This window comes from Drosophila miranda, chromosome 3 (assembly GCF_003369915.1).
Source record: "Drosophila miranda strain MSH22 chromosome 3, D.miranda_PacBio2.1, whole genome shotgun sequence".
NCBI classification, from domain to species: domain Eukaryota; kingdom Metazoa; phylum Arthropoda; class Insecta; order Diptera; family Drosophilidae; genus Drosophila; species Drosophila miranda.
The window spans coordinates 9,470,848-9,486,770 of NC_046676.1; the positions used below are offsets into that span (position 1 = coordinate 9,470,848).

General features: G+C 46.1%; 3 protein-coding genes across 4 annotated transcripts; 1 reads left to right on the plus strand and 2 right to left on the minus strand.

The window, feature by feature from the left end:
• Positions 1-6,986: 6,986 nt before the first annotated feature.
• On the minus strand, positions 6,987-8,647 carry LOC108160141. Of its 2 annotated transcripts, none has more exons than XM_033392245.1 (3): positions 8,555-8,647; positions 8,226-8,486; positions 6,987-8,169 (listed from the first exon to the last, which is right to left on the minus strand). In XM_033392245.1, exons 2-3 carry the CDS (start codon positions 8,336-8,338, stop codon positions 7,317-7,319), a joined length of 966 nt encoding a protein of 321 aa, XP_033248136.1. In that variant the 5' UTR covers positions 8,339-8,486; positions 8,555-8,647; the 3' UTR covers positions 6,987-7,316. The 2 variants fall into 2 exon arrangements, with proteins under 2 accessions (XP_033248136.1, XP_033248137.1); XM_033392246.1 differs by having other exon boundaries at positions 8,548-8,632.
• A 1,414-nt stretch (positions 8,648-10,061) lies between these two features.
• LOC117187952 (E3 ubiquitin-protein ligase Topors) lies at positions 10,062-14,352 on the minus strand. Its single transcript, XM_033390954.1, has 4 exons — positions 13,529-14,352; positions 13,001-13,464; positions 11,471-12,939; positions 10,062-11,404 (listed from the first exon to the last, which is right to left on the minus strand). Exons 1-4 carry the CDS (start codon positions 13,913-13,915, stop codon positions 10,500-10,502), a joined length of 3,225 nt encoding a protein of 1,074 aa, XP_033246845.1. The 5' UTR covers positions 13,916-14,352; the 3' UTR covers positions 10,062-10,499.
• A 437-nt stretch (positions 14,353-14,789) lies between these two features.
• LOC108160424 lies at positions 14,790-15,881 on the plus strand. The gene is made up of 3 exons (XM_017294426.2): positions 14,790-15,077; positions 15,139-15,526; positions 15,597-15,881. The coding sequence occupies exons 1-3, from the start codon at positions 14,889-14,891 to the stop codon at positions 15,746-15,748; spliced, it is 729 nt and encodes a 242-aa protein (XP_017149915.1). The 5' UTR covers positions 14,790-14,888; the 3' UTR covers positions 15,749-15,881.
• Positions 15,882-15,923: the final 42 nt, after the last annotated feature.

Sequence of the window (15,923 nt, forward strand, 5' to 3'; positions counted from 1 at the left end):
AGAACAACAGCAAATATTTCTGTGTCTTCTTCCCACTTTCACACAGATAATTTTGTTGTATTTCAGCTTCACCCGACCCCAACGAACCTGTGTGGAAAATCTATATAAATTCTCTGTTGCTTCAGATACGCCAGCGCCTATACAATAATTGTCTGTAGAAATTTATCGTTTTACAATGTCGCGTAGAAAGTCCAACAACATATATACATAAGTATACACATGTAGTATATATATATAGGAATGCAGAGCTCATTACTTGCTATTGTTCTGGCTTATTCCGCAGTTTCTTTCCTGACGACCATACCATGGAAATTTCTCTTTCCTGGGTCCAGCCACAGCGTCCATCCGCGCCCACGCACTCTCCTCAAGCATGAATCATTTTAGCAATTTTCATAAATATTTATAGAAATGAAAGGCATTTATTGATACTTATACGTAGGCTAGGAAAATTGATTCGCTAACGAATATATTGCGAGACTTATACTCATGCCGCAATTGAATGCTAATTGGTACAGGTATAATAGGATCATAGGATAGAAAATGAAATTAGCGAAAAGAAAATATCAGTTTTTTAGAGGGAAAAAGTGTGTTTCTATATTGTATTTTCCCCCTGCTCAATATCGCATGGCAATATATTTAAATATTTCTCTCTGTCAGCACACTCTTTCTAATTGGTCTGCACTTTCTGCAGCTTTTTTCTTGCCAGACTGCCTGGTCTTTTGTCTGGTCATTCGCTTGTCCCCCACGACAGTCCACTGTCAATCAAACATGATGAAGCGAGTATGCGGTGCAAAGATTTTCCGCCAACAGCCACGAATAACAGAGAAGCGCAATTCAAAAAGTCAAATAATTGCAATTTATGAGTGGACCAGGCGAAAGATGTCAACAACTGAAGCTGCTGATGGACTCTAGGTCATCCAATATCAACAGCATCAGCCTCAGCCTGCACAGCGTTCCTATTTCGTATTTCCATTTCCCACTTTTCCATTTCCATCATAGCCAAAATTCACAGCATTCAGTGGTCTCTTTGGGCAAAGCACGAAGGTCTAATTGGAAATGAAATTGCGTTTTCGATGGAATGCATCGAGTGGATGCCACAAAGAACTCCTGAAACCGCCTGCCACATGCGACAATTGTCTAATATCCAACGAGACCAGCACCGTTAGGAGAGTGGTGGATTGCAAATTTGAGAGGGAATCATTAGCCCGAAGCATGATTAATGACAATTCATGGAGGGCCAATTGACAGATGGCATAACGAGCGAACAGCCTCAAGGACCTCTTATTGATGGACATGCATGGAGATAGGGGCAGAGCCCCGACTTCAGAGTCGGACCAAGCCTGAGAGGCACTCCAGAAGGAGACACTCGGCATTGCCAGCCACGCCTGGGCTAATTGCCGAAGGCAGCTTAAAGGAGAGCCAGGACACGCAGAGAGGCGGAGGCGGAGGCTAATACGGGCAGATGGTGAATACAAGTTTCGGCAACGTGGTAAAGTGGCAATAATAACGAATTAGCAAACAATTTCAAGTATTAGACAGCCACAACTAACTAAGAGGGTGGCCACAAGAGTTGGTCAAGGATGGAAACTGTAGGCGGGACTTTAAGGAGGGTTCCATTGAAACTATGTATTTTAAATGTTCAAGAATACAATTATATTTGTACAAGGTATTCTGTTGAACTTACCCTGGAGTGCCTAGGTAAATGATTTTGAATGAATATTCATTAGATCCAACGAACATGTAATATACTCAACTGATTTTACGGGTTTTCGTTGTACAGCTTAATGGTAATCACATCATGAGCCTTATCTATGTTCCCTCGGGTATTTCCTGGCATTGGGAACTCCTTTGGAACATCTCTCTAAAGGCAGGACTACCATTGGGGGGCAGGACAAACTATTGCCCGTCTGACAAATGGCGTTAAGCACATAATAACCAATTTCTCTAAATACGGCCATAATTATGAACGTCTACACACTCTCGTCCCAGCACACACACTCACAACCAAGGATAGGCCCTCGTAAGTGTTTTTCTTGTTGTTGGCTACTTCATTTGGGCGCGTTTGTTCTCGCGAACTAAGTCGGCCTTCAGAGAAGGAGTGGTAGTAGGAATGAGAAAGAGGGGGAAGGGGGAAGGGGAAAGCGGAAAGCTAGAGCGTTAAAGTAAAAGCGAGAGCGCTGTCTGGGTCTGGGGCAAGGATTTATCGTAATTAGGCATGCATGAGCATATGCTGTCGTCTAAGCTCAAGGATGACTCTGCGTCTACCTCCTCTTTTTTGCAATACAAACACAGACGGGGGCAAACACTGGCGAAAGAACGAAAGGGATCCAGGCAACGGGCACAGGGCAGAAGGGGCAGGGCAGGGCAGGGCCTCCCCCCAATGTACATAATTAATTGTGCTGCTGCGCTGGCAAACACGCGGCCGCCTCAAAGTAGGCAACACGCTTTTTTGGCCAAAACGTTCCGCCCTAATTGATTGCCTCCTCATGCACGTCACAACCAAAGCCAAAGCCAAAGCAATGTGTGGCTGTATGTGTGTGTGTGTGGGATATATCCTACAGAGCTACAAGTATTTTTAAATGAATATATCTTTAATTAGTTCTCCGTTGCTGCTGCTTCTGTGGCTCAAAACGGATCTTGCCTGCCGAACTTCTAAAAGGCCCGGCCACAAAAGACTTGACCGCAAATAATAATGCACAAATGCTGCCACACCGCAAGTGTTTCCCAGCAACACACACACAGTAGAACATTTTCTTAAATTAACATTAGCAACATTTGGAGCCGCCATTAAGAGGGTCGGTTGCCTGGCTGCCAAGGCCAGAATCCCCTTTGGGCTCACTGCGAACTACGTTCAATGACCAGGCGCCAGGACCAAACAATGCCCTGGTCCCTCCTTTAACTGATGGCCGGGAAGAGCCAAGGACGGACCTAAGCAAACTAACTCCAACCTTAACTTTGGGACGGACCACTAGCAGTCACTTTTATTACCTGGCGCCAGTCAAATTAGCACGAGCATACAAAATTACGTATACGTCGCCCCGCCTTTTGGAACGGAGCCGACGCACGTGCTCATAACCCGTTGTCGCTTATGAAACAAAACGTCAAATGTTTCTGTAATGGCGGACATTAACATTTAACCTTGAAGCACAAATTACCGGATTCTTGTCACCTCCACACGCACAAAACAGAGCAGAACAGAACACAGGGAAGGGTAGGGGAAAAGTAAGAAAAGTTTGTTTTCCACAAATTTCTACCTCAGCAGGCAGTCGTCGGACTGGCAGGGGTGGCTGGCAGGCGGACCCATAAAAAATCCTGCGGAGAGGCATCAACGGCTGCGAAACATATGCGCCTTCCCGGAGGCGTTCGAAACGCTCCACTTCTGAGGTGATAAGAGTGTGGCAGCCTGGCATTCTGGCATCGTGGCATCCTGGCAGTACCGCAGCATGACGTCGTTGTCCTTGTCGTCGTCGCCGACGCCTTGTGATAAATAGCTTGATTTTAAGCGAAAGGCGCGGGAGTAGATTTATGACACACGCATTTTCCGGGACTCTCCATCCAGCATCCCTCCCAATGAAAGTGAAAAGTCAGCTCTGTGTCGGGAAAAGAAAACACGAAGATCGAATATCACGCAACAGGCGGAAAGGAAAAGTATGATATCAAATAATATCCGATTTATGCGACATCACACAGTTTACTTGCATTTAAAATTAAATTTATATTTCTTTCCATTCTTAATCATTATTTTATATCTGAATTTTGTGAAAAGCTCCTATGTTTCTCATTATTTTTGGTTAAATAAAACATAAAACCAACAATTAAATAAATAATGTTTAATGTTCATTCGAGTTGCGCATTCCATATGCATATGAAACTGCTACCTGCTATCTTTCATTATAGTTTTTAAATGCAATAAATAAGTTCACTTTAAATGGCAGTTAAATTTTTCATTGAGGATGCAATGCAGGATTTTCTATTATAGTTTCAGGCAGTTAGTTTCCACTAGTTATACATTTGATTAGTCATTTTCCTCTGGCCCGTTTTATTGCCAAATTTATTTAAGCCATTTGATGCCAGAGATGCAGTCAGTGAATATATTTGCACTGCTAGATGCCATGACCATTTTATGGCCTTTTATCATTTCAGACCAGTCACCAAAGAACTCTCTAGATATCTACTAGCAAATGTACCTTTAGTATCTATCTGGTATGTATGTATGTGTGAATGTTTCGAAAAGTTTCCCACAAAATTTAAGACGCGACAATTGTGCTGTGCGTAAGTTGAGCCATTGCTCTGGGGCAGAGCAAAGTTTTGATTGAACATTTACAGAGACCGCGCGTATCGGTTGGGTATCGGGTTAGCGTCAGGCTTCGTTCTCGTCTCGCACTGCGATGGCATTTGTGCTAGCAATTTCCCCCACAGCGACAGCAGGCTGAAGGACTGTGCTGCTAAGCTGCTTACGCCCTGCCGTGATGGTGGAGCAACCTCAACAATTTCAACATCCGGCTTCCGTTGCAGTGTAATGGAAACTCAAGGCGAGTGCCGCGCCGCCATGCTGTGCCAACATATTAAAGTTGGCAAATGCCGAAAGCACCAGAACCAGCAGCAGAAACAGTGAAACAGAGAAACAGAGCCGGAACCTAAAAGCGGAAGGCGGATAGAATCCAAAGGAGCTGGAAACTGACAAAGTGTCGGGTGCGGAAATCTAAGGCAGGAATAAAAACGAAAGTGACACATTGTGCAGCTGGATATCGAAAGGGATAAGGATAAGGTATACGACGCTCAGTGGAGGATGAAGGGATTGTCCGGGCTTTCTGGGCAGATGGCAGTGGACCTGATGATGGGTCTCGGGGGCGACAGGTGGCCAGGAGCACACGGAACGGCGCCTGGTCACCCACATAAATCAGGGCCAGGACCAGGCCAAAAACCATTTCGGTTAAATGCGTTCTCATAACTCCCAGCACCGCATATCATTCAGCGGTATCCAAAGGGGATGCGTCCCTTGATTAATTGCTCACTGCGGCGAATGTGGAAATTATTTTAATTTTCCATCGCCTTGCGCATAATTTGAGATAAGCCCGAAACGAATCCAAGCTGGAACTCTCAACATTTACACGGGATAATTCGACGGCCCGTGTGGAGGGGGGGATGGCGCTAGGCGCCATGCCAATATATGAATATTTTAGGCGGACCGCGAATCATTTTCATGAAAATCGCATAAAGGCCAAGGATGATGGGCGCCGGCGAAGGTAACGGTGCGTAGACTTGATATCTGAAACGTTTAATTCAAGTCAGCGGCGCGGCGTAATTTTCAACTCAAACTTAAATTGTGGCAAGGAAACTACTTTTTGGTTGGATCCCTTTCTCCTCCTCCCCATCCTCTGACCATCTTGCCACAACTTGGCAATTGCCTCGCACGCCCCCTTGGCCACACCTCGTTCTGACGCAACATCTTAAAATGCAATGCAAACGGAAGGAAAAAGTTTTGAAACGTTTCGCTTATATTTCTTGGGCTGCAACTTACGAATCCGTTAGCCGGGTGTCAGTCAAGTGGCTCAGAAAATGGAGGAGCAATGGAGATGTAGAACTGCGCTTGGTATCAGAAAGGGGACTGGCATTGGGATTGGGATTGGATAAGGCAAGCCGACTCAAGTCAGCAAGTCAAATAAAAAGTTTTTCGTCAACATTACGCAAATTAGTTTGTCAGCCGAGCAAAGCAAATGCAGCCGACGAAACCCTAATGACATTTAGACTAAAGGATAACTTTTCAGAGAAGGGATAAGTCGAAAGCCAAGGCCGGAAACTGCCCACAACTTATAGTGTGAGCGATGATGGAGTCTCTCTCATCTATGTATTGTCCCTTCTGCAGTGCGGGATCTCCATTAATGTCTGAAGTTTCCTTCGGCCGTGCTCCAGCTCCTGAATCGTAATCCTGATTGCCAGAGCCACGAAATGTCGAACGCTCAACGTTCTTAGCTTCATTCGATATGCATTAATGCTCCTTTGTACCGTCGAAATCATAAAATCAAATATGCATTGAATTACCGTGTACGGCAGGACAATTATATTATACCTTCTGCCAAAAGGAGCAGAAACCAAAGAGAAAAAATGAAAAAAAGGAATATTTAACTCAATTTGCTGGCCGTAAATTTGGTACCACAAGCAGCTGTACCACCTGCCCCTCCCTGCTGCACGATCCGACCTAACCAAACCCTAAATCGGCCGCATTTTTCACTCAACATTTTGCTGCCAGCAGTTTACACCCAACACAGAGGGTATGGTAAGTTTTCCCAGCAGCTTGTTCCGCACAGGAGGCAGCAGTGCTAATCCTAAAAGGTACGTACCGTAAGACTGGAACAGTATCTAGCATGATCTTCAGAGCTCATATCATATGTATCATATAATGTTATGGCTTAAATTTGTAATGTAAGAAATCATACTTTTCAATAAGGATTCTGATGATTGCAGATTATTATAATACAAACAAATGTAGTTCCTTGGTTTTTTGTTGGTTTGGCTTTTATTTTCATACTTCTTTACAATAGTTTGTCAAATTACAATAATTTCTTCTTGTTTTTGGCCCTTTTTCAAGCATCAGTCTTCGTTTACCATGTCTGCTTTTAATTTTTAAAATTTCAAATGTAAGTACACTGTGTTCTGTAGGTAATCCCCTCATATTTCTACTGTTCTAGATAATCGTTTGTCTAACTACAATTATTTCTGATTTTGTACAAAATGTCCTGCAGGGGATTACCTTCAGATTTCATTGAGATTGAATTAAGCTAAGTGTTTGCCGAAACTGAAAGGGTATTTGTACATCGATGGTAATCGCTTCTTAATTTTTTTTTGTTTTGTTCAAATTTTTTTTGTTTATTTCTTCTCTCGTTTATGCGCAAAAGTGCGTGTAATTCAATTTTTCATGCGCTGCCAAACAGCCGGGGCCCGGACTCGACGCCGTGTGACATGGGATAGAGGTGGAGCGGGGGCGTAGTGTGGCAGGAGCTACCTTTTTATTCTCGAAAAATTAAGACAAAGGACCGTGCCGTGTTGCGAAGCACAAAATATGCGTTGGAGGCATATTTGGTACACCGTTTTCTACGGTTCGCCCTTTTATTGATGGCCAATCCGTTTTCAGTTATCCAATACCGTCTTGGTTACAGTTGCCATTCGGATGGGCGTTATCAATTTTTGATGAAGGGTCCTAGAGCCCTTTGTGCGTATTAATAATTTGGAATTCGTAGAGTTCGTTGTGTGTTATAGTATATGGGCTATTGCGAAGCAAACGAGATAATGAAATGTAATTATAACCAAAGATCGGGTTAGTCCCGACGGGTCCTAGGAACTGAAAAATTGCCCCAAGCTGCGTCGCGGTTAAGGGCGCGTCTGCGCCTGCGTCTAATAGAACCCGTAGAAGAAGCAGAATTAGCCAAAGTCCTTCGAGCTTCCAGGTGAGCGCGAACTGTCATCCAGTTTGGGAGCGTTCCCGAGGGCAGCAATGCCGGAAGCCAGCGCTGCAACCGCATCCGCTGACGATTGCCACCCACATCGAACACGCTCCTTGATAGGGCCTCCTGCAAAGCAGGGTACGAGTGCTGCTCCTCTTGTGTTGGCGACAGCTGTTGCCATCCGGGCATCTGAGCATATCCCGCAGGCACCGCTTGCGAAAGGCTTATTAGCGCGGGACTGCTTCTCTGAGCCCTGCTGACGCCCAACGCGTCTATGGTGAAGCAATCTTCTTCCTCGATATTCAAGTCCGCGTCGAAGCTAAGGTAGTCATCGTTATTCATGCGGGTGGCGAACTCCACAAGGCTATGAAGCACTGCCCCCGCCTGTTCCTTTTTAAGAGCCTCCGCCGAGGTGCACGGCATTTCCACATCATTTCCATCATCCGGCACATCGTGCACAGCGCGATACTTCACGTTCAAATCGTAGGAGATCAAGTGGTCGTACGGCGAGCGGGCAAAGTTGATCAGCTCGTGGATAAACTGATTTGTCTTGGGCCCAAAGAAGGTAAGCAAAGTGTTCTCGAACTCGGCGCTCTGCATGCTGACATGCGGCAGCATGCCGTACAACGCCTCGAAAGCTTTCACCATCTCCGCCTTGCTCCTGCATACGACAGCTGTATCGCGGATCGCCCACTCCATGATGCGGTGAATCGCACACGGATCATTTCTGTTGGCAAAAGTTGATCAAGAAGGGTGTCATTGGTCGCCATGGCGGACACTTACCTGAGCACCCGAGGGCTCCACTTGCGGAAGCTGGGCGTCTGCCGTGGTGGCAGCGAGTACAAAGAATTGGCATACACGTAGACGCGCCACAAGATCGCTTGACGCGTAGACATATTCCTGGCGAAATTCTGCTATTTGCTAAACCGAACTTTGCTGAGTCGATTCTCGATCCGAAGTGAAAAAAATAATACTATTTTCTGCTGATAATGCCAACTGCAGCTGCGCTTCCAATGCGCTTCTCGGCTTAAGTTCCACAAGACTCTGAATCACAGAAGGGTAAGATTTATTTACATATTTATCTAGCGCAAAACAGCACACAAACAGTTTACTTCAGTCTTCGCTCAGAAAAATTTTTGCAAGTACTTGATTTATTTTTTTGACAAGAAAATTGTGACGGCTTGTTCTTTATTAATTCATTAGATGTGTACAAACTGAAAATACCAGATGTGGTGCAGGGTTGTCAAATAATCCTCCAAGAAAATGAGTACACAAATAAAATGTAACTCCTTTCAAGTGAGTTTTTTGTTTTTGAATATGTAGTACCTGATATGATAGTGGATCTGATCTTAGCGGTTTCAAGTATACAGCAGGAACAGTGAACCCTGTACACAGTGCACACAAAATACCACGTTCTGGTTTAACTGTACTGCCGAAAAAAATCACTTAACACCACAGCCTCGAAAAAATTGATTTGTATTCATTGATATATTACATTATTAATCCGATACGGACAGAAATAAACTGTGGAAAATCGCTGACGGGCTGGAGACTAGTTTACATTAATGCAGGCAAATCTGGAGAAACTATAGGCCCTTGGTCAAACAACCCATTGTTCAAGAAATGTGAGTAATTTAACCCTTTTTAACGACACTTAATTCGAAACGTCACCCGTCAAAATGGGAATAAATGGAAAATAAATTCATTTTGTTCGTTTTTTTATACCCGATACTCAAAATGAGTATTGGGGTATATTAGATTTGTGGTGAAAGTGGATGTGTGTAACGTCCAGAAGGAATCGTTTCCGACCCCATAAAGTATATATATTCTTGATCAGCATCAATAGCCGAGTCGATTGAGCCCTGTCCGTCTGTCCGTCCCTATTAGCGCCTAGTGCTCAAAGACTATAAGAGCTAGAGCAACGATGTTTTGGATCCAGACTTCTGTGATATTTCACTGCTACAAGAATATTTCAAAAATTCGCCACACCCCCTTCCGCCCCCGCAAAGGACGAAAATCTGGGGGTATCCACAAATCTCAGAGACTATTAACGCTAGAGTAACCAAATTTAGTATCCGCACTCCTGTTAGATCTCACTATAAAAATTAGATCTCAGAATTTCGCGCCACCCCCTTCCGTCCCCACAAAGGACGAAAATCTGTTGCATCCACAATATTGCAGATTCGAGAAAACTAAAAACGCAGAATCATAGATAATGACCATATCTATCAGATTGCTGAAATTCCATTGCTGATCTGGATCAAATTTGCAGTGACTACGCAGCGCCCGACGACACGCTCAGACTGATTTTCTGTCTCTCTCGCACGCACTCTTTGTCGTTTCGCTTAATATTAGCAGCGTGTGCCTGAGGACAGCCTTACTGACCAAGTATCGTTTTACAATAAATCTTTACATTTATTATTTGATTTTGTATTATAATTAATGTTTGTTCTTTTGTTGTTTTGAGTACTAAATTTCATATCCGGCCACGCCATTAGGGGCGGGGCTTGTATCCAAAAACAATTTAACACTGTCTCCATATGATGCCAGATGCCTGCGTGCCAGAGCGGCGTTAGTTCTACGGTTCAAACTTTGAACTTTAGTTATTGTATATAGGTATTTTAAGATCCTCTTAAAAAACAAAATGTACAACATGTGCGGGGAAGGGTTGTTGTGTTGGGTATGGGACAATCTTCGGGATCAGGGATCACATATCGGATGGAGGATCCCATTGGGGACTGGATACTTTAGTGGCGTGGGATAACATTATACAAATGTTGCTTATACATAGCTAGGTAGGTAGGTATACAAACATATACGGAAAATAGGGGTATAGAGGGGGTTTTAATATTTACAACTTAACATGGCAACCTTAGGCCTAGGATAAAACTATTTGCTTAAATTACAATTTAAATAATATATTAAAATATATAGCGGACAAGGTCAATATATTTAACGATTCAAAATAGGAGAACAGTTTTTAGAGTAATAAGCTTATGCTAGAGACGCCAACGTCAAGGCAGCATCGAACATTGCATCGTTGCTCTGCTCCTCTCGCTAATCATCATCATCATCATCGTCGTCGTCATCGTCGTCGTCCTCCTCATTGTCGTTATCATTATCATTACCCTCATGATCATCATCGTCGTTCTCATAACATTTCAATAAATTTTGCTTATACATAGGTAGGTTGGTATCATCATCGTCATCATCGTCGTCTTCATCCTCATCTTCATTTTCATTTTCATCATCATCATCGTCTTCATCTTCCTCCTGGTCTTCGGTGGCTGTGGCAGTATCCGCATCTGCTTCCACCAAAGGTTCTGCGTCCACGTCCGAGTACAGTCCCAGATGCACATTGTCCTCTAGGCTATTGGCAGTGTTAGGCAGTGCATGGCGTATAAAGCTAATCGCCACCTCGACTCCACTCGACTGATCATTGAACAAGCCTCCACTGACGCCTTCGTCCACGTCCACGTCCACGTCCACGTCTGCCCCGTCCCCGGCGTTTCTTTCATGCGTCAGCGTGGACAGTTCAATCAGTGAGTGGGCTATGTCGTGCACGTCGGTGGTGCCACTGCCCCGCACCAGAGGGTCACTCGCATAGCTCGTTGCCTGCCAGTTGAAGGAGCTCAGAGCCGAGCTGGAGCTGGCTGTGGTGCTGCTCGCTACGCTGGCACTGTGGCTGGACAGATTACTGTTGCTACAGCTGCGACGACGCTTCGGCGCACTGCACTCTGGCTGCGTTTCCTCCGACTGCTGATCCATAATCCCCTGTGGCGCCTGTGGCTGCTGTTCCTGCTCTCGCTCCTCCTCATGCGCCATATGCAGCTCCAGCTCGAGCGGCTTTCGATCCTCCAACACTGCCTCCGAACGCAAAGCGGCCCGCAAGGCGCTTAGCTGAAGATTTAGTTCCGGGCTGCCATCGTCCGAGTCGTCACTGCTACTCTTTTTTTTGGGTTCTGCAAAAGATTTAAAAGTATAAATATATATGAGAGCTAAAGAATGTTACTATTTGGTCAACACACCACTCGCTTCGCTACTGTCGCCTCCCGACTCATCATCGCTTGAACTACCATCGGAACTGCTTTCAGCCTCGGGCTCAGCCACCGGCTGCTTCTTCTCTTCCTCCTCCTCCTCATCCTCCTCCTTTGGGGGACTTTGTTCCGGCGCCTGCTCCACTTGTCGCCAGCTGCGCTTTCGCGTTGTTCTCTTGAGCTTCTGTGGAGCCGGACGCTTGCGTGTCAAGGCTTTGCGGCGTCTACTTTTGGCCTCCGCCAAAACGATTTCGCTGTTGCCACTGCTTTCACTGCTGTCGTCGCTGCTCGTGCTCCACTGGTGGGCACCCATTGGTGTGGCAGTGCTACTGCAGAAGCTGCTGCTGCTACTGCTCGAACTGTTGCTTTGGCTAACTGGGGGAATGAGACGAGGAGGATTGCTGGTGCGTTTGGGTCGTGTGGAGCCAGCGATGCGTAAAAGATCCTGACGACGTGCGTAGTCGTAGCACTGCTTCCAGTTTTTGCCTTTGCTGGCGGCAGCGCTTGTACTGGGACCCATGTATAGGCCATGATTGGCCGTTTGAGCCTCGTTCTCTTCCGCATCATTTACGGCTGTTGCTGTGGCTGACGGACGCTGGGTGGCCGACGCACTCTCATTCTCTTCATTCACAAATACAACGTCCGAGTCGCTGTTGGAGTCGAGGGTCACCTGCTCGGGGGTCCGCAAATGCGGCGGCTTCAGTTCCAGCACAAAGACACACTCATCATCATCGCTGGAGTTGCTGCTGCTTTCCAGCTCAATGTGGGCACTAATCGGGATGCTGGCGCCGGCTTGGCGCCTGTTTGTGTTGCTGCCATCGTTGATGGCGGCCACCTCGGCATTGGCAGCGGCATCGCCGTCATCGATCTCGATCACTTCCGACTCGCTGGCCGGACGCCGCATGCTCAAGTTGATGGCCACCGTCTGGGAGCTGACGTTTGAGGTGGTGGTACGCCGTACACCTGGTAGCTCGCTGCCATCGCTGTTCATTGTCACGCTGAAGGAATGTGTGGCACCGGGATTGGTCACAATCACACTGGTGGACGGACGATCGTTGGGTGCGTTCCAGTCGTTGGAGGACTCGGCGTTCGCAGTCTCCCCATCGCCCACCTCCAAATGTAAGTCACTCTCGTTGGACGACTGCGTTTCGACCATGTCTAGCAGATCCACTTCCACCTCCTCCGCAACACGGGCCGAGTACTGGACCACATGATCGTACCCAATCATGTCGAATGGGGAGCGGGCGAAGTTGAACAGCTCGTGGATGAAGTGACTGGTCCGCTCGCCCAAGAACGGTGACAATCGGCGCCGGAATGTGGGTCCCAGTATGTTCGTCAAGGGCAGCATGTCTTGCATCAACTGCATCACGGTGCTGACACTGTGCGCGGCATTTCTCAGCAGGCACACAATGTCGCGGTGTATCCACGGCATCAGGCGGTGCATCTGGGCAGGATTGTTTCTACAAGGATAAACTAAGTTTAGCCGCACTGTCACGAGGCTGAACAGACAGTGGTTCTCACCTGTAGAAACGAGCACTCCACTCGCGGAAGTGGCCGGTGAGGCTATCACTGACTGGCAGAGCATATAGCTTGCGATCATAGACGTAGCGCCGCCAGAGCTGGCTCAGGGAACTGCCCGAGATGGCGGGATCCTGGTCGTGACGATAGAAATTCATCAACTCCATGCGGTACGGTTCGAAGCGATTGTACGAGTGGCGGCCACCCGACGATTCAGCAGTGGGCAGGCCATCCTGTGAACCATCACCAGCCGCCGCGCCGTCCAGGTCGTTCGTCATCGACGACCGGTTCTGCACCAGCGGCATGAACCTGGGACGTCGTACAATTTGAAAGCGCAGCGCTGGATGGTGATCTTGTATGGGCGGTGATGAGTTCTGAACCGGATAGCTGTCGAAGTCATCCAGTGTGCGGACATTGTGGATGATCGTCTTGAAGGGCTGCTTGCACAGCGGACACTCGGCTTTCACCTGTTATCAAATGTTTATCAAATTTCGTCCGCTTGCCTCTCCTACCATTACCGGCACTACTCACCTTGCTCCATTCGCAGAGGCACTTGAAGCAAAACTGATGCATGCACGAGTCGGTGAAGCATTTTCGCCTGCAGCGCGACAGGCAGATGGCACAGTTGGGCGGTGGCGAGGTCCGGCCACTGCCCGATGCACTGGTGCCCGGCTCCCCGTTGCCGTTGCTGTTGGCGTTGGCACTGCTATCGCCTTCGCCTTCACCGTCGCCGTCGCCACTTTCGCTGCCACTCTCTGTGAGATCGGCGAATTTCATAGCTGCCGGTGGAAGGGTTCTGCCCGTGCCATTGACAGTGAGGGGCAATCCTATTACAGGCTCAACAATAACAGAAGCACCGACATCGTCCGCATATGAGGCGGCGGCTGCTGCGGGCAGCTCCTCTACCACCTCCGCCATATTGCGCGTTCAATCAAAATTGTTATCTTTTGAGGTGCTGACTCGTTCCGGATGACGGGCGGAAGGTGAGAGCTCGCACTAGTTAATAATTTTATTCGGAAATGGGATCGGGCCCAGCACTAAGTTTTGTGTCTACTCTGACAGTCCGTCGACGCTTGCTATCTCGCTTGCACACAGCCTATCATCTGGTTTTATCGCACACAATACATGGTAAAAATTCACATGCGTCTTTTTTTTCTCGCTTTTCCAGGCCAATGGCCGTATTCCACAATCTCCTGACTTTTGCTTTCGGCAGCCAGAAGTTTGATGGTGGCCTTTTCACTGAAATTTGTTCTTAAAATGCACTTAAACTTTAATATTTTCAATATTTAAAATCAAGACAAGCAAATTTGTTTGTCCGAGTTTCCACAAAATGAAACTAGTTTGCTACATGACAAACTACACAGCTATGTCATTATTAACAGAGCCACCTACTGACGAAACCGGCCAGAAAAGTTCTCAGAAAGTATTTCGTTAATTTTTGTTCAAATTGTTTTTTTGATATAAAAAGGATCTGTAGCTCGATTCTGATCTTGAATAAGATTCTTATTCGATAAGACCTGTAACATGCCTCTAAATGGCATTTAGATACGATTTCTACATCGGGCTGGGTCTAAAAATATACCAAAAACTACTATTCAATCATACCGATTTTTTTACATTTAAAATACATTATCTTAAATTATTTTAGCATCAACCTCAGATACATAATTAAAAGAATATTATTGATTTGATTTCTTAAATTTTAAATTATGCTAAAATTTGATTTTCGGTATTTATCTTAGAGATAGAAAAACATAAATATTTTCGACATTAAAGATGCGAGACAAGTATCGATAGTATCGATATCTTCGCGTCGTATGCTGTGGCGTAAATTTTTGTTTATATTTTGGAATTAAAATATAAAAACAAAAATATAAAAGTACACAGCTCAATGGCCAGTCGAAATAAGCGCACCTCCTACGAGCAGTACCAGATTTACCTGAACATGATGGAGTCCAATCCTGTTTTGACAAACGGTAGACCGACGCGCTACGACGACATCATGAAATGGAAAGAATTGAGCGATCAGCTAAACAAATCCAAAACCGGGCCTTGTCTCGAACCCGAGGAATGGCGAAAGGTAATCAGAGTTCTACTTTGTGTATCAAAGGCACGACTAACACTCTTCCCGCCTTTTGCAGCGCCTGAACGATTGGAAAAACACGACACGGTGTAAATATAGACGCATCATGTTGTCCCCGGGAGCTAAGTTATCCCTCTCGCCACTGGAGACCAGAGCCCTGAGCATCTTTGAAGAGGTTTCGGACGTGGGTGCATTGGTCTTCGACGATAGTGCCGAGTATTTAGAGGAGCAGCACATCGATCAGGAGGAACCAGTGGATAACTATGCGGACTACCGCGAAGATTCTAGCCCGCCTCCAAAATATATCCGAATTAGCCCGCGCAAAGCTAAGCAGGTAACAGTGCAGTTTCCAGAGAAGTACACCGAACGTCCATCCACCAAGATCATCAATGGACAACTTCCCGTGAAGCGGGTTCGCGTGCAGGTCCCCGAACAGCTTTATGAGGGTGAGTTTCATGCCCCTTAAACTTTACACACTTTAAACTTAATAATTCCCCCATTTCTTCCTGGGTTTAGTCAAGAGTTCACTGCAGCAAGACACAAGCGCCCAGGAGATTAAGAATCAGCTGGAACGAATCGCGGACATCCACAACGCCAGCCTTCAGTTCCAGGTTGCCTGTTTCAAGTACAGCAATCCCGGATTTGAGTACAGTCCGCCGGAGCTATAGCGCCATGGAACAAGCGAATTACAAGGAATTGCATATCGGTATTGTTTGTAACATATTATAGAATCATATAGGTCCTGTTAAGTTAAGTTTAAAAAGATATATCTTTATTAAATAAACTAAAAACAAAAAAATAGAACTATCGTTTGAATCAATACATCGCTCAATGAGTTTCAGC